A 22,692-nucleotide genomic window follows, 5' to 3' on the forward strand; every position below is an offset into this window, starting at 1 on the left:
AAATGGTATAATATAAAAGCTAAGCCAAAGGTAAGGAAAAAAGCAGAGTATGTCAACAGAAATAAAAATAAAAATCATTAAATATGTATGTACCATTTATATGCAACTTCTTGAAGCCAGTGTGAAAATTCAGTGTGACACAAGGAATATATAAAAAGGTAAAGGTTCCCCCCGCACATGCATGCTAGTCATTTCCGATTCTAGGGGCCAGTGCTCATCTCCGTTTCAAAGCCGAAGAGCCAGCGCTTGTCCGAGGACGTCTCCGCGGTCATGTGGCCGGCATGACTAGACGCCAAAGGCGCACGGAACGCTGTTACCTTCCCACCGTAGTGGTCCCTATTTTTCTACTTGCATTTTTACGTGCTTTCGAACTGCTAGGTTGGCAGAAGCTGGGACGAGTAACAGGCGCTCAGTCTGCTACGCGGCACTCGGGATTCGACCCGCCAAACTGCCGACCTTCTGATCGACAAGCTCAGCATCCTAACCCACTGAGCCACCGCGTCCCTATAAAGGAATATATACTTCTTTAATAATGAAGCAAGTATTGATATAAAATTAATGCACTGAGCTACCAAAAATAATTGTATTTACTATTACATGCAGATCTTTGAATATTCTGAAGACAAACCTATAAAGGAGCATTATTTAACCACATTAAGCTGGTTTATTAATCATGGTTTACTGAACCACAATAGCTGGTTGGTTCAATTCACTAATGTACAAAGTAGCTTTGAAGAGATGTGCAGTTCTTCGGCTTCGAAGGCCAAAATATGCTTCAGGCCACACAGGAGTCTCCATATGGTATCTGTGTACAACTGTTACATCACCTGTGTTTTCCTAGATTGTGCAATGGCAGCCCTCAATTGCTCCAAAATTCCACATGTACAACATTTGAGCTTATTGCTTTGTGTGAATTCAATCAATGCACATGCTTAGAGGCAAGACTGTGATTTACTTCAAGGCGATGCCCTCTTTTTCACTAACCTTTATAGGATTTTTATCCACTTTCTCCCAGAAAGTAAACCACCCTGAGTCCTTCGGGAATAGGGCGGTATATAAAACCAATTAAATAAATAAATAAATAAATAAAATATATCCACTAAGTAGTTTCACCCAGTTAGAAGGAATTATATGGAAGTTTAAGATGGGGATTGGCATTATTTAGAATATGTGTTTGTATTTTAAAAATGATTTATAGAGGACCAGAATAGGTTTCGGTGTTGTTCCCTCTACATTTTTGTGGGAATTTAAAGCCAACCCAAATAATGTTCCCCAGCTTGTTCTCCTTTTTCGGGCTTGGTTCCTCCTGTATGAGCAATGATTGCAATGTTCCTCCAATATAGTAATTTGTCAGTAATTTTAGCAGTGCAGTTCTTGGTGTTGGAAGTTGGGAACTGTATGTGGTTCACCCTTTACCAATTCTGAGTTGTTGCAAAATATCTAGACAGAGCATGAGGCACATGATTTTGTAATCAAATGGGCTACTTAGGTCTTTCAATAAATATATTTCACTGGAAACGTCACATGAACAAATGGTCCTCTTTATTTAATAAAAACAAAATGCTCAGAATATACCCACCACATAATCAAGAAAACGTTTCAGTTCCTTTGAATACTGCACAGGTAACTGCAAGCACAAGGCAAAATGAAAGAAACCCTATTAAATGAAAAGTAAACAAGTTTATTTCTGTAAATTAAACTCTGCACAGATTAATCACTCGTCCACAGTGTCAATTTTAGACCACCTGATTACCATTCTCCCCCATTGACATTCACAGACAAGGACACATATATCATTACTCCTGAATTGCTACAGCAGAAAAACATGCAACAGTGGCAGAAATTTGTTTTACATTAAAATCAGCGCATTTTGGGAGGGGGCAGCCATATATTTCAAGGTTTAATATTTTGCTTTATTGTTCTTCTAAATTACCCTTTGCTCTCATCTTATATCCAACTTCTCCCCTTCACACGGCTCTTCTGTTCGGCACCATGCCAGATACATTCCCTTCTACATCCAACAGAAACTTTATCCCGTTTCTTAATGCCTTCAGATCAGGAACGAACTTTGGCCTGATTAATATTATGCTTGTTTCTTCTTTAAAAAGATAGGCAAGGTTGGAAGTTCATGGGTTGGGTAAGGCTAAGCCCGGTTTTCAAATATACTGTGGCAAAACAAACATGCACACAAACAATTGGGTGAGAATATTCAATAATGGAAATCTGAGAATGAAGACGGCCGATACTTGCTGCAGAGGCAAGATGTTTTAGACACTTTCCAAAATCTCCTGGATTGCATGCTAGCTATTATTGGCGATATCAACTTGTACAGTCGCTTTAAGCTGCCACCTGGATAATTTAGTGACATACTCTGCCGAGGGGGGAAAAAACTTGACCATAAAATGAGTCTGTACAATGGCCTTGCCAAAATATTTCTCCATCACTCCTTCCACAAGTTAACACTTGTTCTAACCCAGGGGTCTTCAAACTTGGCCTTTGTGGACTTCAACTCCTGCTGGCTGAGGAATTCTGGGAGTTGAAGTCCACAAGTCATAAAAGGGCCAAGTTTGAAGACCCCTGTTCTAACCAGCTTTGCTTTAGGCACCTGGGCTCAAATATTGCCGCAAGACAAATAAAAGCAAGAAAGTTACAGCATGATATTTCCTAAGGCAGCTGACACCTAACTACATTAAAGTCTGAGCGGAAGATTTTGTGAATATCCAGGGCCATTTGTGCCATGCGTTTCCGAAAGCTAAGAAATTATGCAAACCCAAAAGCTGTACACTGCATCAATGTCAGGTAATTAAAGTAACAATCCAAGTGAAGGAAGCCAACACAGAGGGAGACATGGCAAAGATCAACCATCAGTGTGAAGTGAAATTGCATGTCAACACATTTACATTTAAAAAAAAGGGAAAAACCCCTTATAAAAAGATGCTACTAAGACAAAGCCACAATAAGTTAAGTACTTCTGTAAAATAGCATGCTGCTTGTTATTGTCTCTAAATCCCTATATACGTGGACAGCATAGTTGTATATCTGAGGTACATTAGTTTATATATGTATAGATAAATATTGTAAAAAGGTTATTTTTTTCCATCCAGTTTTTTGTCTTCTTCTTCTCCAAGGAAGAACAATGGAAACATTCCTAAAAGGCAGCCAATGGTCACTCCAATAGCTTTACCCTAAAAAAAAGGAGGGGGGGAAGGGGGAGAAATAAAGAGAATGGGATGTTCATTTAGGATCAAATCCGATACTGAACATCCAATTAACATCATTTATGTTGTTCAGGGTGAGGTTTTCAGTTTAGGAGCTCATCACTTTGCATGGGAAATAATGTGCAATTAAGTGGATTTGAAATCCTCTTGTTAGCATCCAGTTGCATGCAGATTATGAAGATTCCGTTTCTATTTTCATCCCCACAGGAATAATAGGTAATAACGCACACATACTTGGTACCCAAATTCTAATATTTAGGCAATATTGCTATTTTTCTGTGTCTTGGTTTCACTTGAGCTCTCATCCATAAATGCACATACTCACCAAGTGTGCACTAAGACGCGTTTGCCACATATCAGCTTGTTTGGGTGTAAGATCGGGAATTGAAAGGCCCAATCTGGAGGCCATAGCTTCAACATAGCCTGCAAGACTTGGGAGTAAAATACAATTACATTGAGCACATGAATCTCTGGGGGAAAAACCGGTACTAAGTTTTGCTCAATTTTAATTAACCGTAGAAAAGTAGTGAGCAATTACGGTAAAGAGTCAAGTTGCATAAAATTCTGTGCTGACAACTCAGTACCAATAAATTACAGAGTAGAAAACGGAGCATTTTTAATCCTGAATGCAATATTCATTGATTCATAAGCACATAAAACATTCTAATGTTAAGTATAGCACAGGTGGCAAAAACCTAAGCCCCCTTTCCCTTTCCAATTTTTTTATCATTCTTGCCTTTTTTAAAACAGTTAACGTGAAATATTTTTTGTTTTGAATCATTATATTCTTAAATCATGCTAAATTTATTAAACCTCCTCAAATGCTAAATTTTCCCTGGAAAAGCAGAATATAAATTTAGTAAAAACACAGTTCTTCACTACATGGCTGTTTTGGTCCCTCTACTGTCAGCTCCTCAAATTCCCATTTTTCTTCACATATTATTACCTGATTTGAGAACTGGGTAAGAATTCAAAACAGAATGAGAAAATATGAACTTGAGGACAGCAGGCACTAATCTATGAAGGTACACCCTTTGCTCCAACACCCTAACTTGAATTGTACTTCACGTTCCAGCTTCATTACTCTGTACCAGCCTATCCTCAAATCCCGATAAAATATATCAAAATTAAAAACACGAGTGAACGTGCAAAACATTTCCATGTTCAAACAAGGTTGCTAGTTATTAGGGTGCTTTTCCAGCTATCATTCTGAGCTAAGACTAGCAAGGCATTTTGAGCTTCAAATGTTCTATTATAGAAAAATACTGTATGTTCATGAAAAATATATAACTAAACTTACCCCAATCCAGCTAAGTCTGAGACAAGATTTCCCAAGGCAGCAGCTAGAAAGTTGGAAAATTACAGTATTATATAAATTAGTAAACACATTGTAGAAATATCCAGCAAATTTTGTAACCATATTATTGCTTAAAAGTAAAATTATTCTGAAGACTATTATTGGATATATTTATCTAGCTCATAAACGCTGCTTTTCAACATGGTATAAAATAAAATATAACATCAATCAATCAGCCATCATGAAAATTTTAAAAAAAGGTATTAGAGCATCACAAATTTAGCAGGGTAATTTACAAAATTGTTTAGTAATTGGCCATGGTTGATCTCTAGGAGAATAAGCAATTCTAGTTTATTGCTATTAAAAAGTGAAGAGGCTCTCTCAGATTTTTATTTTATTTTATTTTATTTGGCTGGGAGAATCTGAAACACAGTCCTCAAAAGAGGAACTTTAGGGGAAAAAATTATTTTAGATGGGCAATTCCTAAGAAGATATTTTAAGTCAAAAAAGGACTTTGATTTGGGCCCAGAAACGAGCTGGATACCAGGGAAATTAATATAACAATATGAATTGTAAAGTACTTAATGTCTCACAATGACTATATCTCTGTTCTCCATTCTTTAGTATAAATATGTATGGATGATTAGCTCAAACTAGAAATCAAGCATCATGAAAGCTACGCGTTATTTTCTGCACCTATCCCACTGGCCTCTATGGGAAGGGAATGTTGATATGACAGATCTTTAATCTGCTGCAACAAAACACTGTTTATATTCTCCAAAGCAAGATCATCAACACTGGTTTGTCTACGACAAACCAATATTCAAAACTGAATTTAAAACTAAGTACAGTAGGGTTTATTTTATTTGAAGAAAATATTCTATGTCTCAGAATTACACCAAACTTTCTAAAGTCAAACTATTAAATAACACATAAAAGATAAAACAAATTTCTCCAAAAGCTGGAAGCAAAATGAGGTGGCCAGTTCTTCATATGGAGATTCTGGATACATATACCATATCAAGCTAAACTATAGATTGTTAAACTGTAACAGCAGACTTAGCCAAAATCCAACATCCTACAATGGCCTAATGCCAAATGACTTTAATCTGTTTTTTTAAAAAAAGCAATCAAAAAGTTCTGTCCAAACAGAAGGACAGGTCAATATCAATTTCACTGCGCACATAAACTTAAATGATAAATAAATGATAAATAAATCCACATAAACAGCAATGACCTTGATTACTTGCCTGCCATGGTAGAAATTCCAAGCACAATCCCTATTGATAACTCTATCTGTGTGCCCTAAAAATGACAAAGAGTGTTTCTTTATTATCCTCACATTATGTAGACAGAACTTCAGGAATCACTTGTAGGAAACAACCCAAGTGTAAAATGGGGGAGGGGGCACCACCTGCTCACCCAATTCCTCTGGAAGACCCCCCAAAGCAATATGCATGGTACTGCATTGTTGTAATGGTGTGTTAAAGATTGACTCAGCCTTCCATCCTTCCGAGGTAGGTAAAATGAGGACCCAGATTGTTGGGGGCAATAAGCTGACTTTGTAATAATGCCGCTTGGCGGGGGCCGAAAGCCCTAATAAGCAGGCATATACATAGAATGAAGGCTATTGCTAAGCACATTTGATTTGTGCTTAGATTGTAAGCCGCCCTGAGTCTTCGGAGAAGGGCGGGATATAAATGGGATTAAAAAAAATAAAAAATAAAAAAAATAAAGCAGAACCTAAACTAGCAATGCTGCATTGCTGCAATGCTACCAACAGAAATATTTCAGAGCATATAAAGACTGGTACCAAGATGACTTACCGCAGCAATCATAATGGCATTATCAAAAAATCCAAAGCCTACAAAAGGTAGTGCATTGTGGAAGAACACTAGAACAGAGAGAGGTGTACAATGTTTTAAGTATTTAATCACCATTTGCAATTATATCAAATAACATGACATTATTATTAATCCAAATAAGGATTGAAATGTGCTTAAAATCCCAGGCATGACACTGTTTCTATGAATAACCCAAACCAGAAGAGGCTTTTCATACTCTCTTGAACACAACTAACTACCAGCAATTTGTATGCAGCGATCGCAAACACCAAAGTGACTATCTTTGAAAGGCCAGATTCATTCTGGGTACTTTCTCAATAATTCCATCTGCAGTAGGGTGATACAGAGGAAAAAGCCACACATACATAGAGGAATCAGTGACAAAATTGCTCTGGACACAGCTAAACAAGTAATTTTAGCCAATTTGTAACTGGGTGAGAGATGAGGAAAGATTCAAGAGATCCACTCTGTTATAGACACTGAATTAGCATAGCAAACACTGTCCCCCCCAAAAAGTGAAAAGTAACAGCCAAAATACTAAAAGTGGTAACACTGCAGTTCTTTGAGGCTTTCAATTCCTTAACCCATGAAAATATCTGATCTTTTTTTTTAAAGTACATTTACCGTGCTTCAGTTGTCCAGTGGATGGTGGTGCAACCTCCAGCTTCTCTAAATTTAAAGAAAGAAAAGTATAAGCACAGACATATTTGGCTAGTTATTTTGTACACAGCACTGTTTAAATGTCAACACGTAAAATAATAATTCTGATGAAAAAATATAGGTAAGGTAGATTCTCCACAGACTTAATTGGAATTAAAAGAACTGTCTCTTCAGTCACCAAATATAACACATTTTTTCTTAACTTTGTTACCGCTATGTTAATATCCCACAATTTAAAATGGCTTATCATATTCAAGGAATGGGAAAGAAGCAGACTGTGAAAAAAAAATCATTTATTCTTTCATTACCTGGATAAATTCCATTCTTAGCTAGGGAAGGCAGAACTACCTTGATCCCTAAACCAGTACAATAAAAAATATTAAACTGCCCTGAATAATTTTGTAACATTAGTTTATGGCTATCAAACAGCTCCATGTCAGAAATCTTTATCAATTTCAACTGACTTCAAGGATTACTCAGGAAATAAAACTGATTTAATTAACAATGGAAAGAAATTTCTTAAGCAGTGGATCCCCAAAAATTGGCAGTGTAACTTATATTCACCAGTCATATTAGAGAATTAAGGATGTCATGAAGTTTAAGATTTGCGAGTTATTAAGGATTTTAATTTCTGTTTGCAATGTGTAGTATATTTCTTTTTAAGCTACTTAGATTCACTTGATTAAAGCAATATATAGACATATGCCCTAAACCCATTTTTGTGATAAGCAGCCTATAGGGGTAGTTGATTATGATTTAAGAACAAAAGTACTGTGATCATGCTTGGCAAAGAATTATGGCAAATGGATATAATTTAATCATGTTTCAAACAAGTCATCAGTAACATTAAGTTATGACTCCTTCTTTGCAAACCACGGTGGCTTCATTCACAAATCACTTTCAGCAAGACCCAGAGTCCATTACAACGTTAAGCAATGTGCACACACAATTATATATTGCATCAAATTTAGCTCTGGTGACTACTTAGCACAGTCTAACCTGTTTCTCCATGTAAAGCTCCTGGAGTAAGAGGAGAAAATAGAAACAATACAATGCAAAATATATGCCAGTTCAGAGCCTCTGAAAGAAGTTATAAAGAAATCTACATATACAGATCGAAGGATTTTATATTCCCTGAATTTACTTTCTGTGGCTCAATATGGTACTATTTCAGAATATAATGTGTATTCTCTCACCAATCTGTCTCTTAAGAAAAAGCCAGAATGTCACTTGATGGTAAGAATCTTAAATACATTACAACAAAAGCAGATTTTTTCCCCTCTTTGTACAAAGAAAGATTTTATTCAAGAATCTTTTAAAAATGGCACAGTATAATAAAGGAAATTTGCACTACTGGATAAGAGGCATAGGAACCAAATCAATATTTTAACCTTATTTCAGTAAGTGGAATATTCTCTTGGCAAATATTGATCAAACATAAACTTTTAACAGTAACTTCCTTCTTTTGGCCTCATTAATATAAAAAAGTAGTTATCATTCAAAGATAGATTTAAAAAATCCTATGAGCTGAGATACCGTATTTTCTGTCTAATATTACACATTAAAATTAACCCATATTCAAAATACATAAATGTATATTCTTCTATGTTTTTTTCAATTTTTCTTCCAAGTAGTCGTTGACTTATTACCACAATTGGGACTTCTATAGCTAAGTGATACATTAAGTGAGTCGTGCTTGATTATCATTTTTTTTTTGCTGCAGTCATGTATTCCCCCCACTGATTTTGCCTGTTGGAAATAGCAGTAGCACTTAGATTTATATACTGCTTCACAGCCCTCTCTAAGCAGTTTACAGAGTCAGCATCTTGCCCCCAACAATCTGGATCACCCACATTTGAATCATGCTTTGTCTGGAACACATGCTGAAAAATGTAAGAAAATTATCAGGTGGGCATTAATACCTTGCTTGAAAACAACAAGAGTAAAAGTGATTTAAGACTTTCCATTCATAAAAAATAACACATCAGAAATGAATGAAATTACAGCCAGTGCAGAAAAAGCAGGCAGAGAAAAGCAGCTGTTTTCATGGTTATAGTAATCATTGAAGACCAGCAGTAACTTTATTCATACTAAGTGTAATTATATATGAAATTAATTTCTACACGTTACAATGACAACAACCATTTGCTTCAAATGCTAAAGAGCACATTAAACCACTTGGGCGAGTTCCTAAATCTCATGCAAACACTAACATTAGATATGATCCAAAGCCACTTCTTCCAAAAAATCTTTTAGAGTAACATTATTAATAAATAAGACAATCTTGGAAACAAGCAAGTAGCAGACAAAGGCCGCTGTTCTTAGGGTCCAACCAATTATTCCAAGCAGGCTTCATAACAAAATGACAGCTCATTAGGTCTGACTGTTCTTCAAATCATGGTTTGCTATTACATCCAGTCAAGACAAAAAGGTGTCAAAATGTCAGTTTCCTAAATTAAACTGAAAATAACCCATAGTAAAACGTACATTGCAGGCCTTATCAGGATATACAAACTTTTCAGATACAGCCTTTCTCACTTCATCTAAAAACTACTGTACCTGCTTAAAACACTGAAGTAAGTCCTTTAATTAAAGTGAGATCAGTTTAAACTAAACTGCAAGCAAATTCTGATTAAGAATTTGGCTTGTGATTCTTTTAGACCAGTTTGGCAGTTAATTAGGATAACTTTGATTTTAGAAGCAAAAGCCCTTATCTCCTTACTGTTACTCTGAAAGAAATCAAATGCTGATGCAGACAGAATTAACCAAAAGCACTTATATTAGCACATGCCAGATAATTTGATGGGGAAACATTAGTAAGTTCATGTAAGGTTACATGACCAGCACCTTTTACTCACATCATGCCTTATTTATCAATAGCAAAATTTACTGTACCCAAAGCCCTATGTAGTTCTGCTGATGCTACCTGTTTCATTGACATCTTAAATGGTACCAGTGGTTTAGGAAATCTGGATGCTAAAAAGTTTTCATACAAAAGAAACAGCATGTTATTTTACTTTCACTTGAACATTTTAAAAGTTCATTATCCAAACCTAGAATCCCAAGTTTATTTATTTAAAAGTAACAGTCACTGACTTTAATAGGCATTACTTCCTTATAAATACTGTTTATCTTGCATCCTTTCACTGTGTCATTATGAAATTTGCTCTGTAGGATGGAACATTAAACTGAAAATGAACTTTCATTCCTCCTTCACCAAATTAAATATATAACTCTATTCTCATTTAATCTGGTCCCCTGCACTCCATAAAAACACTTGCACAGAAAGATGAATTCTCATGGAAAAAGATTTGAAATATTTGTGAGTTGTAGCAGGAAATAGCTTAGTTGATAGTGAAGATTTTCTGACTTGAATTCTAAGGCAGTATTAGTTCATTACTAAAATAATAAACAATCAATGACAAGTACAATTTGTCTTCCACGCTTCCAACCCATCTTGTTGTTCTGACCAGGTGATGATGGGAGATTTCCACACACCATTTTCAGTCCCACCAGCTCACCACAGATGCCCACTATCCTGTGTTTTTCCTTACCAAAGCCATTCTTGCAACGTTATAAACAACTCATGCACCAATCAGTCCGCCATTCAATTGAGCAACAGAGTAGGGCAAATAATAATAATGATAATAACCCTGCTACCTAACAAAATCTACACTCCTCACATCTGTTTTACATGTACAAGAGGCCACAGGGTAAGTTCATTTGTTGGATCAAGGATGTATCTTGTCCTTTGACTGTAATGCTGTTACAATGTCCCAATGCTTAGATGCTGTGAGAGTTGGGTTATAAAGGAACAAGCTCAGCCCAACCTGGCAAGAGTGAGTAGTTGTGATTGTCTGGGCCCCCTGGTGTTGGGAACCCTCCAACTTTGTTCCTGAACGGGGCTACATTACCTTGTTTAGGTCTTGTGTGCAATGTGGGGTTCCACGACTACAGTTTGAAAAACAGGTGGTAGCTGAGGCCAGGAGGGCCTTCACATGGGGTATCTGGCACTAGCTGCACCCTTTTATGAACCAGAAGGCACTTCTTACAATCATTTATTTGGTCGCTTTGAGATGTATCATTGCAATGTGCCCTTGAAAACCATTTGGAAGGCACAGGTGATCCAGAATGTAGCAACACAACCAATGATGGGGGCCGGTGCATCATGCCCATATTACTGGTTGACTTCCAGGCGCAATTTAAGATGGTGGCTGACATCTTTAAAGTCCCACACGGCACAGGGCCAGGTTATTTGGGAGACTACCTCTTTCCTATTTTTTTGCCCATCTTATAAATCTTGACAGTTGGCTTATTCCTTGTTCCATCAATTCCGCAATGTCATCTAGTAGGACTTGGGTAGGCATTTTGTCTCCACCTTATCAGTTTTAAAAGAGCCTTAAAAACATGGCTCTTTCCCCAGCCCTTGAATTAGGCTGACTGGGGACTTCCTTGTCTCTTTTGGGGGACAATGGCCGCTGTTCACTCCAGATGCTATTTTGAGGTTTATTCTCAGTTTTAATCTATATATCTTTAGATGCCTTGAGTTGCTGGGGGCTAGGGCTTTACCAAATAACAAAAATATGCAAGCAGCCAAAACAATTTTGCCTGCACTTCCAAGTTGGAAATGATTTAGCAGTGCAAACCAATGGGCAGTACAACAGTGGTATGGCGGCACTGCGGCGATCTCAACTTTGTTAATATAACTGGTGTAAAGTTCCTTGAAATTTCAATTACATGGTACTAATGGGTCCCAGATTTCGTATGCATTTTTAAATTAGATTTGAGGTACCCCGATTCAAAAACTTGGGGCTATGATGCACCATTTGGGCTAACTGAAGGTTACTAACAGACAGGTGAGTAGTACCGGTATATAGATACATGTAATCTTTTTTTTGTCTTTCTTAGTGACCTGTAATTCAAAACAAATGCAAAAGTCATGAATGGGCAGGCACTCTCTCTTGACCTACCCTTTCCCCCCCCACCAATTCAATGACAGACTTGTCTGATTGCAATGTAGTGGGTCCGACGCAAGGAAGAGACGCCAGCCGGAGTACGTGTTCAGCTCTTTATTGGGGGGGGGGAGGTTAGCATACCGAGGAATGAGGGTTACCTGGCCTCCTTAAATACCTAGCCAGGTAAGCAGACAGCCAATGGGGTTGGCCCTAGGTTTCCCGACGAAACTGGGTTTCCCGCCAAAACCGTTCAGGCCAACGCCCCCTGGTGGCTGTTGCTATGCAGGTGCCTGCATACATAACACTGATATTCAGTCCACACCTCCTCACCTTAGACATGGGATCAGTATCTTCAGAGGGACCAGTGAGTGCCTCATGTCATTACAAAGCCCTCCCTTTCTGATGAGAGAAAAAATGTTTCTCTTAAAAAGCAGAATAGTGGCACAGGAGTCCGAGAAGACAGAAAGGCCACTTCTGAACTCCCCAGTGGCCTCAGAATTAGCTAACTGGCATTGTATGAAGTGAATGAATCAGCAATTGCCTACGTGCCAAACAAACAAACAAAAAAAACCAAATACCAAAGGGAACACTAAATTTTAGGAGACATCAGTAGTAGTCCCCAAACTACAGGAAATACTTTTTTTTTATTTCCCCATTTTATTTTTCCCTGAGTCCACACAGTTTCTAACTGACTTTAAGAAGCCAAGTAAATGGAAACAAAGACAGGAGGATAATTAGGAGGATTTGTAGTCTGGAAACTAAGTCCTGTGTTGTACTTTTTAGGTACTTAAAAGCATTTTTTTCATTCAGAAGCTTCTTCATCATTCTAGGTAGGACATGAAATAATAAAGTTGCGAGAAGGTTTCAGTTGTATATTGGGAAAAACCTTGTAGCAGTAAGAGTGATTTGTCAACAAATCCATAAGGCAAACAGGTGTTTTAACTGCCTGCCAGCAGGCCAGCAACAACCATCAATTTTACTGGCAAATATTTGGTTTTAAAAAGCCCAGACTACAAAAAAACAAACAAAAAACCCACGTTCCTCAAATATTGTCCCATCACAATCTTTAGAGAATGGAACTTCAATTTCCAGATGGAATATGAATTCATAAGGATTCTATTACATGCTGCATTTTATAAACTCGTAGCGCTAAGTTGTATTCTCACAGTTTCTATTTCTGGTCTGATATTAAGTAAAATAACCCCCGTCTCCCTACAATGCTTACAATGTGATGGAAAGTTTCCAGAAAGAGTTTGGACAATAATGAGCTGCAAGATCTGTGATTAGTTGCGTGTATCCTAATGCAAAAATGATCAGTAAGTCAGGGGTATCCAACCTTGGCAAGTTTAAGACCTGTGGATTTCAACTCCCAGAATTCCCCAGCTAGACATCCCTGGGGAATTCTGGGAGTTGAAGTCCACAGGTCTTAAGCTTGCCAAGGTTGCACACTCCTGAAGTAATGTTTTTGCAAGGTGGAATAGTAAAGCTCTATAGCAGGGGTGTCAAACTGCCGGCCGGATGCGTCATGCGGAAACCGCACCCACCCCATTGCCAATGGAAAAAAAGTTGCGATACGTCGCGACACGTGACATGATGTTGCGAGTTTGACACCCTTGCTCTATAGTTTTCTACGTTATTCTTTGCAATATTTGTAATATTATGGTATGATTCACCTATGTGGATCTGTGTGTCATTTAATCATGTTACTTTAGCATGACCTTCACATTAGGTAATTACTATAACTTGGTTAATATAAAAAGAATTATGTCTGATTATGCTTTGAATAGGTTTTTTTAACCACAGTAAGGGACACTTGTATCTGCAATCAAATTCTCTAGTTCTGAGTTGCCACCATGTTCCCTCATATAACACCTTTTCAGGAAAGCTGTTCAACTGTTCCTATTTTTATGCCTATATGTTATTACAAGCCATTTATTGGCTAAACCAAGATAGGTCTTTATTTCATCTATTTTAATAAATTCTGATCTACTTTAGGCATTCTGAGAGAAAATTATGAAAACTGTTTTACACTTCCTGGTTGAAAAATTTATGACCTAATTTGATTCCTCGATGTAAATGTACCAAAGGAATAACAGTGGTACAAAATCAAATCTAGTTATACTAGATCGATACAAAACTATAGAAAGAAATTTTCTAGCCACTACTACTGTTTCCAAGAACATTATGGGATTATTCTGATACTTCAGAATAATGGAAGGATAAATGCAAATGTTTTTGATTTTCTACTATTCAAAATGCTATCCAAAATCAGAACCGTGTGATATTTGATTGATCCTAAAAGTAACAAACATTAGTATGCTTTTGGAATAATGTAAAAAATTTAAACCTTTCCAATAGACTTGTGTGTGTGTGTGTGTGTGTGTGTGTATTCATTCTCTTCTCACCCCTTTGAATGGTCTGGGGCTTTCTCAACCTCAGGTTCTCTACCACAGGGGTTCCCAACCCCTAGTCCATGGACCAGTACCGGGCAACGGCATGCCAGCAACCGGTCCACACAAACAAGCAAAGCCCCATCTGCGAAATGCAGGCAGCACACAAAACCACACCCCCTCCAGTCCACGGAAAAACTTCTCTCCACGGAACCGGTCCCTGGTGCCCAAAAGGTTGGGGACCTCTGATCTACCAGATGCCTAGGAGTTTGAGTGTTCTGTGCAGTATCTCATATGTACCTAACATCAGAATAGCTGGATAGAGAGCTCTAATATTGTTCCAATGATCTGCTGGAGCCACTCTCCCAGGTTAAGAGTCACAGCCTGGCGTGGTTCTACCACCACAGGGACCACTTTGGCCTTTACTTTACACCTCCTCTCTAATTCCTCTTTCCGTCCCTGGTACTTCTCCAGGTTCTCATAGTCCTCCGACCTGATGCTGCTGTCTCTTGGCTTTGCTACATCCATCACCACTGCTATCCTCTGGTCCTTGTCTACTACCACAATGTCTGGATGATTGGCCAGTACCTGTCGGGTCAGGATCTGGAAGATTCACAGCTCTCTTATTCTCTCTACAACCTTCTGTGGAATCTCCCATCTGGAGTTGGGAAGGTCTCGATCAGTGGTGGCGAAACTATGGCATATGTGCCAGAGGCAGCACTCAGAGCCCTCTCTATGGGAAAGTGCGCTGTCACCCCAGCCCCGCCTCCCCCCACACACACCCCAGAGGAGTCGCCCCCAGGTGCAGCCCGTGTGGAACAGCGCAACCAAGCACATGGCAGCCAGGCAGCAGGGCCAACACTCTGCCCTCGCAGACCATTGTGCGCAGATGATGCTGCGGGGCGTGGGTGGAGGGCATGGCTGCCATGGCACTGCAGGGCCACCTGGGCGGTCGGCGGGCCGTGGAGGCAGTGGGTGGCCCTGCGGTTGGGTGGGATGGAGGCGGGGCAGGTGGGTTTTGGGCACTCACAAAAGGTTTGCCATCATTGGTCCAGATCAGGGGTAGGCAACCTCGGCTCTTTTATGACTCATGGACTTCAACTCCCAGAATTCCTGAGTCAGCATAGCTGACTCAGGAATTCTAGGAGTTGAAGTCCATGAGTCATAAAAGAGCCGAGGTTGCCTAGCCCTGGTCTAGATTGTACACTGTGCAAATTTTTCTGTACACAATGCCATCTCTTTTGTTGTGCCATTTAGTGTATGCTGTTCCTGCCACTCTGAGGCCTCTCAGCACAGTCTACCCCTTGGATCCTGCCTGGTGTGGTAGGCTGGTCTTGTGCTGCTACGATCTAACCCCTGGTAGGATTTCCCACTGTCTCTCAATGCAGAGGTCTGGTCTAGCCATGGCACTTCCTCTGTGTGATCTTCCTCCCATATCTGTCTGCTGTCTCGGGCATTCTCTCAGCAGCTCATCTTTGGGTGCCACCTTACTGATGTACTCCTGGATGCTTGGACACTCACCAAACCTACCAGCTCTTTCTCCTATCAATTCCGCAAAAGAAGAGAAGGAATACTTATAAGATTTTATTTTTTATCCCACCTTTGCTATTTTTAAATAACTCAGTGCTGCGAAGTGGATTCACACATCTGTTGCCCTTATTCCTCTATCAAAAAAAGCACTTCACTCCATGAAGATTAGGTTAAACTATTTAGAAATGAAGCAACTAAAAGACCTCCATTGATTTTTTTGCATTTTCCATACTTACCTGGATGCCTAAGACAGTATTTCTTCCAATGCCCTTTTTAAATACCATATATAAGACTGAAGGCTTAGTGACAGTTTCAAATACTGACAGGCTAAAATTCCAAAACAACATTTGTAAATCACTGCAAATGAATAAATATCCAGAAAAAAAAATAGGTGCAGACTTTCCACGATGGAGAAGGTACAGGTTCGAGGCAAAAACAGATAAGAGGTTTTTCAGCAGAACCAATTTACTGCTAATTCTCTCCTAAGGTGTTCGGAGGAGTCTTATTCCAGCACCTTTGTTGCATATTTTCTCACTAAGTAAAGTGTGAGGAAACATAACAAAAGTAGTGAAATAAAAGCCCTCTGAACAGGCAATAGCAATTATAAATCACAACCACCCCTAAAAAAATAGCAACATGCACATGGTAATGCATCACACAAATTATGTACTTGCTCCTGGTATCTGATGCAAGTTTCAACATTTGTCTCCCATTGTCCCACACCCCACAAACATCAATTTAAATAGGCTTCAGACTGGCAGCATATTAGCAAAACTTGCAGTTGGGATTTTAAAATCTAAAAAAATTACTTAAGCGTTCTAGATTTTAAAAAAAACCTATAACTAAGAGATTAAGAACACACAAGCATACATGAAGGAGATGTAAAGTATTTCTTCTACTAAGCATTCCTCCAAGATTTAATAATAATACGGACAACTTTATATGGATCAAGGTCAAATGCAAGCAACTTCCTAAATACATAAAATACAATTTAGGCATAGTAGCTTGCAGTTAATAGTCTGTAACAGATGAAGATAAAAAAAGCAAAGCAAGCAGTTTTGATATTTTCCATTTCAAAGGTAAGAATTGCTCTGAATTTATCAGCTGGCTGACAGCAGTCCATTTTTTTTAAAGAGAGTGAAAAATCAATGTGACAATAACAGACTCATAACTACTTTAGATTTCAGCACAATCACATGTATGCAGACGGAAACTCATAATTAGCTGTCATTTGTTTTGGAAAAAGCTGAGTGGGCATTATCTGCACTGTGATGCAACTCACATATGTAACTGGTAATTTAATGCAACCGCTCAAAGTTAAGATTAATTCACACACCATGCTATGCCAGCATTTCCTTTAACCAACATTTTTTTGACTAAGGCAGGGTCCTATTTTATTTAGAATCCTAATCTATAAATCACAATGATTTGATATCAATATCAGGCTAGTTCAAAATGAAGCAAACTACATTAAATAAGGTTTAGCATGAGGTGTGAACGCAACCTAATGCTACGACACTGGAAATATCTAGCCATATTCGGCAAAAACCAATTTGTTCATTTTAAGATGCTATTAGACTATCTTTGCTACATTATACTAACATAGCTTGGAAGTACGAATTAATGTACCTTAAACGTAAAAAGGTAAAGGTTCCCCCGCACATGCGTGCTAGTCGTTTCCAACTCTAGGGGCCAGTGCTCATCTCCGTTTCAAAGCCGAAGAGCCAGCGCTTGTCTGAGGACGTCTCCGTGGTCATGTGGCTGGCATGACTAGACGCCAAAGGCGCACGGAAGGCTGTTACCTTCCCACCGCAGTGGTCTCTATTTTTCTGCTTGCATTTTTACGTGCTTTCGAACTGCTAGGTTGGCAGAAGCTGGGACGAGTAAAAGGTGCTCACTCTGCTACGCGGCACTCGGGATTCGACCCGCCAAACTGCCGATCTTCTGATTGACAAGCTTAGCGTCCTAACCCACTGAGCCACCGTGTCCCTTTAATGTACCTTAATTATATCTAAATGCGTCAGATTTCTTCTTTTTAATCAGTTTCTTTTTTAATACTAATTGAACTCTTCCCTTTTGGTTTCTTCTGAAGTGAATAATACATTATAAGCAGCTAGAGATGTACGTTCTATTACTTTATAAAATGTTATTTGTAGAGGCTAAATTCACACACTCAGTCATGATGCTTAAACCATAATGGCTTAATTCAGGCAACACTATAAGCCAAAACAAAAACGAATTATATTACGATGTAGCATATGAATCCAATCTGTCCTATAAAATTTAAATAATGCTGCCGCAAACTGCCCCAATTAAAGTCTCAAAATAAGCTCAATCCTCAATCAGGTATGATATTTATATTCTAATGCTTTACAACTTAAAGCGGTTGCTCTAAACTCATAATCTATCATCCATCTTAAGACATTGACAAATACAGGTAGTCCTTGACTTGCGACCACAATTGAACCCAAAATTTATGTTGCTAACCAAACATTTAAGTGAGTTTTGCCCCATTTTATGATCTTTCTTGACACAGTTGTTAAGTGAATCTGGCTTTCCCATTGAATTTGCTTGTCAGAAGGGTTCAAAGGATGATGATGATAATAAAAACAACAATAATAAAGTTGGAAGGGACCTTGGAGGTCTTTTAGTCAGGCAGGAAACCCTATACCATTTCAGACCAATGGCTTTCCAGTCTCTTCTTAAAAACCTCCAGTGTTGGAGTATTCACAGCTTCTGGAGGCAGGTTGTTCCACTGATTAATTATTCTAACTGTCAGGAAATTTCTCCTTAGTTCTAGGTTGCTTCTCTCCTTAATTTCTATCCGTTGCTTCTTGTCCTGCCTTTGGGCGCTTTGGAGAATAGCTTGACTCCCTCTTCTTTATGACAACCCTTGGGATATTGGAACACTGCTATCATGTCTCCTTGTCCTTCTCTTCATTAAACTAGACATAACCAATTCCAGCAGCCGTTCCTTATATGTTTTAGCCTCCAGTCCCCTGATCATCTTTGCTCCTCTTCTCTGTACTCTTTCTAGAGTCTCAACATCTTTTTTACATCGTGGTGACCAAAACTGGATGTAGTATTCCATGTGTAGATCATAAAATGGAGTGTGACTCACTTTACAACTGCCTTGTTTAGCAATGGATATTTTGGGCCCAGTTATGGTTGTACGTTAAGGACTACCTGTATTCTGCCACCTCACACAATTTACTTGAAGGATGGGCAAGCAGTCTTCTACAACAGAGGTAGGCCACCTTGGCTCTTTTATGACTCGTGGACTTCAACTCCCAGAATTCCTGAGCCACCATGGCTCAGCTTGGAAACCTCTTCCTTTTCCCTCAGCATGGCTGGCTCAGGAATTCTGGGAGTTGAAGTCCACGAGTCATAAAAGAGCCAAGGTGGCCTACCCGTTCTAGAACAACTCACGTATGTCTACTGTGGCAGCTCTCTTCAAGTTCCACTGAGACATGTATATCTGTTAGCTGCTAATTACAAACTGCCAATTAGCACAAAAAAGCTAGGAATAATCCACATCAGCAACTGCAGTGTCACACTGCAATATGATTTAGTACCACTCTGACAGATGTATGTCTCCTTTCTAATTACCAGGGCTAAAAGTTACTGAAGAAAGCTGTAGTCTACACAGATTTTCAGAAACAAGGAGTAAAAAATTCAATTAATTACATTTGAGGAAGAACCACATCCAACACTGGCAATGACCGTGAACATTCAGGTGTTCTGAACATACATTTATATTCCCTTTTGGGATGAGCAACATTATACAGAGTGCAGAAAAAAAAAGAAGCCAAAGAGATTAAAGGTGCAAAAATCTGGTCAAAATACTACTTTCCCCACTATTTTGTGCATATTTCAGTAACACTTCACACAATATTTTTCAATGTCCTAACTCAAGTTTTTAAAGTTTTAATTTTCAAAACAGGGATCTAAAGTTGGCTTTGATTCCCGATTGATATTAAGCAAATTCTGTAAATGCTCTAGACTAGTACCTTTTCAAATTCTACTGCTTAAAACATCAACAAATGGAGGCTCCATCAAAAAATGTGCTAAGAAGTTATCAGTCCCTACACACCGGTGGACACTATCAGACACACCAATGAACCATAAGACAAGAGTCTGAATAGAGCAGCAGCAAAGCTTTAAAAATGGATCACGGAGAAAAGCAACCCAGAACTATGGAGAAATTTCCTGACAGTTACAACAATTAATCAGTAGAATAACTTGCCTCTGGAAGCTGTAGGTGCTCCAACACTGGATGTTTTTTTTTTAAATTCCATTTATATCCCGCCCTTCTCCAAAGACTCAGGGCGGCTTACAAGCTTAGCAGTAGCCTTCATTCTATGTATATGCCTGCTTATTAGGGCTTTCTCACACACCCCCAAGCGGCATTATTACAAAGTCAGCTTAATTGCCCCCAACAATCTGGGTCCTCATTTTACCTACCTCGGAAGGATGGAAGGCTGAGTCAACCTTGAGCCTGGTGGGACTCGAACCTGCACTATTTGCAGGCAGCTGGTGTTACTTAAGGAGGCATTAGCCCACTGTGCCACCAAAGAGAGGAGACTGGACAACTACCCTATTTATCTGAAATGGTATAAGGGTTTTCATGCTTGAGCAGTGGGTTGGACTAGAAGACCTCCAAGGTCCCTTCCAATTCTGTTATTCTTTTAAAAAAACGTTCTAAAGCACCTGAACATTGAAAACACACTACACCTCTAAAAATCAGGTTTTGTTCCTTTTTTTTAATAAAAGAGATCTGCTGGAAGAGGCAAACAAGTTACACACTGAGCGTTTTCTTGCACCATCGTCTGGCACGGCTAAAGGAAAATATGAGAAGAGGCCATTCAGATATCACTTAGGGCACAGAAGCCGGTCGGATAACTTAACTCTCATCTGGCGTGGGATTCAGCTGGAAAAGCAATGGCAAGCAAAACACACACACACACACACACACACACACCTGCACGTGCCCAACCATCATCAGCTGCCGCACACAGGGGGATCCGCAGGGAGCAGAATATTTTCCTACAGCAAAATGCAGGCGTACACACGCCTGTTCGGGACTTGGAAGCCTTGGCTTACGAAATGCAAATAAGAGCCGATGCATCCCCGGAGCCAGGGGCGGGAGCTTAGTTTGGGTTGCCTAGGAAAATCGCCAAGCCCTCAAAAAAGAGCCAACATGACAACATTCCTAAACTAATCTTTTTTTTTTGGGTCTCCATCTCGGGGATTGCGCGCGTACACGTGTTTACTCGACTTCCCAAGAAAGCCGGCCTGCACGCGGGATGCGCGCACACACAGACACACGCACACTCCAAACGCGCTTTCCCAGGCTGACACTCTCGCTGGTTTCCTCCCCCCCTCCACCACCACCCCTCCCAAGAGATTTAATTTTAATTTTTAATTTTAATTTTAATTCTTTATATCCCGCCCTTCTCCGAAGACTCAGGGCGGCTTACAAACTTAGCAGTAGCCTTCATTCTATGTATATGCCTGCTTATTATTATTATTATTATTATTATTATTATTATTATTATTATTATTATTATTATTATTATTATTATTATTATTATTATATTATCATTATCATTATCCCTCAAACGGGTGGATGGGTGGGGCAAGCCAGCACGGCTCCCGGGCTCGTTCAGACGTGCACGGGCGTTCCTCCGCTTCCCTCTCACCTTGCGCGATGGCGATGGACTCGAAGCGGTGCAACTCCCGGAGCAGGCAGCTCCGCTCCGTCGAGTGCAGGCTGTAGATGAAGTCGCGGGCCCCCTGCGCCGTGTTCAGCGCCTCCACCGGCTCCTTCTTGGGGTGCGTGCCCAGCGGCCGCGGGGAGCCCAAGCAGGAGGCCGCGGGCGGGAGCCCCAGTCCGTTTTCGAGCCGGGGCGCGCGGCGGAGGGCGCTCAGGCGCCGGCGGAGGAGCAGCAGGAGGCAGCGGCAGCCGCCCAGGCGGGACGCCGGAGCGGAGGAGCCGGCCGAGCCGAAGCGCAGCGCCAGCCGGCAGCTCAGCCACGTCGGCGACGACATGCCGCCCGCCGGCTACCGGCGCTGGGAAGGAGAAGGGCGGCAGCGGCGACGCCCGGGAGCGGGGAAGGCGCTGCTCATGAGTCTGTCCCGAGCCTTCTTCCCCCGGCCGCGCCCTGCCCGGCAGTGCCGGCGGCTCAGAGCCCGAGGACGGCTCCGGCCAGCCGCCGCATCGCCCCTCAAACGGCAGCAGCAGCAGCGGCAACGAACTCCGGCGAGCAGCTCCCGCCGCGCCTGTGAAGCGGGATTGAAACGAGGGAGGTGGCAGGCGGCCGCCACGCAGGCGCACTGGCCTCGTCTTGTCAATGGCCGCGGCCTCGCCCCCACGTCTTCCAACCAATGGGAAGAGAGAGAAGACTTCTTTTCGTCTCCGCCTTCTTCCCCGCCGCTCCTAATTAGGTGGGGGGGGGGAGAGGACGAGATTCCAGCCACGCCCACCTCCCTGCAGATCGCCGCGGCCCCTCGTTTGCTTTTTAGTTAACAACAATAACAATAATATAAAGTTGGAAGGGACCTTGGAGGTCATCTAGTCCAACCCCCTGCTCAGGCAGGAAACCCTATACCATTTCAGGCAAATGGCTGTCCAGTCTCTTCTTAAAAACCTCCAGTGTTGGAGCATTCATTGTCATGTTGTTGTTGTTAGTTGCGAAGTCGTGTCCGACCCATCGCGACCCTATGGACAATGTTCCTCCAGGCCTTCCTGTCCTCTACCATCTTCTGGAGTCCATTTAAGCTCACGCCTACTGCTTC

At 40.3% G+C, this 22,692-nt stretch overlaps 1 protein-coding gene across 2 annotated transcripts; it reads right to left on the minus strand.

Moving 5' to 3' along the window:
- Positions 1-1,525: 1,525 nt before the first annotated feature.
- On the minus strand, positions 1,526-22,193 carry TMEM65 (transmembrane protein 65). Of its 2 annotated transcripts, XM_081322370.1 has the most exons (8): positions 21,597-22,193; positions 9,915-9,995; positions 6,984-7,028; positions 6,342-6,409; positions 5,766-5,820; positions 4,519-4,561; positions 3,544-3,649; positions 1,526-3,185 (listed from the first exon to the last, which is right to left on the minus strand). In XM_081322370.1, exons 1-8 carry the CDS (start codon positions 21,943-21,945, stop codon positions 3,087-3,089), a joined length of 846 nt encoding a protein of 281 aa, XP_081178496.1. In that variant the 5' UTR covers positions 21,946-22,193; the 3' UTR covers positions 1,526-3,086. The 2 variants fall into 2 exon arrangements, with proteins under 2 accessions (XP_081178496.1, XP_081178497.1); XM_081322371.1 differs by lacking the exon at positions 9,915-9,995.
- Positions 22,194-22,692: the final 499 nt, after the last annotated feature.

Source organism: Vipera berus (assembly GCF_964194415.1).
Source record: "Vipera berus genome assembly, chromosome: 3".
Classification (NCBI taxonomy): domain Eukaryota; kingdom Metazoa; phylum Chordata; class Lepidosauria; order Squamata; family Viperidae; genus Vipera; species Vipera berus.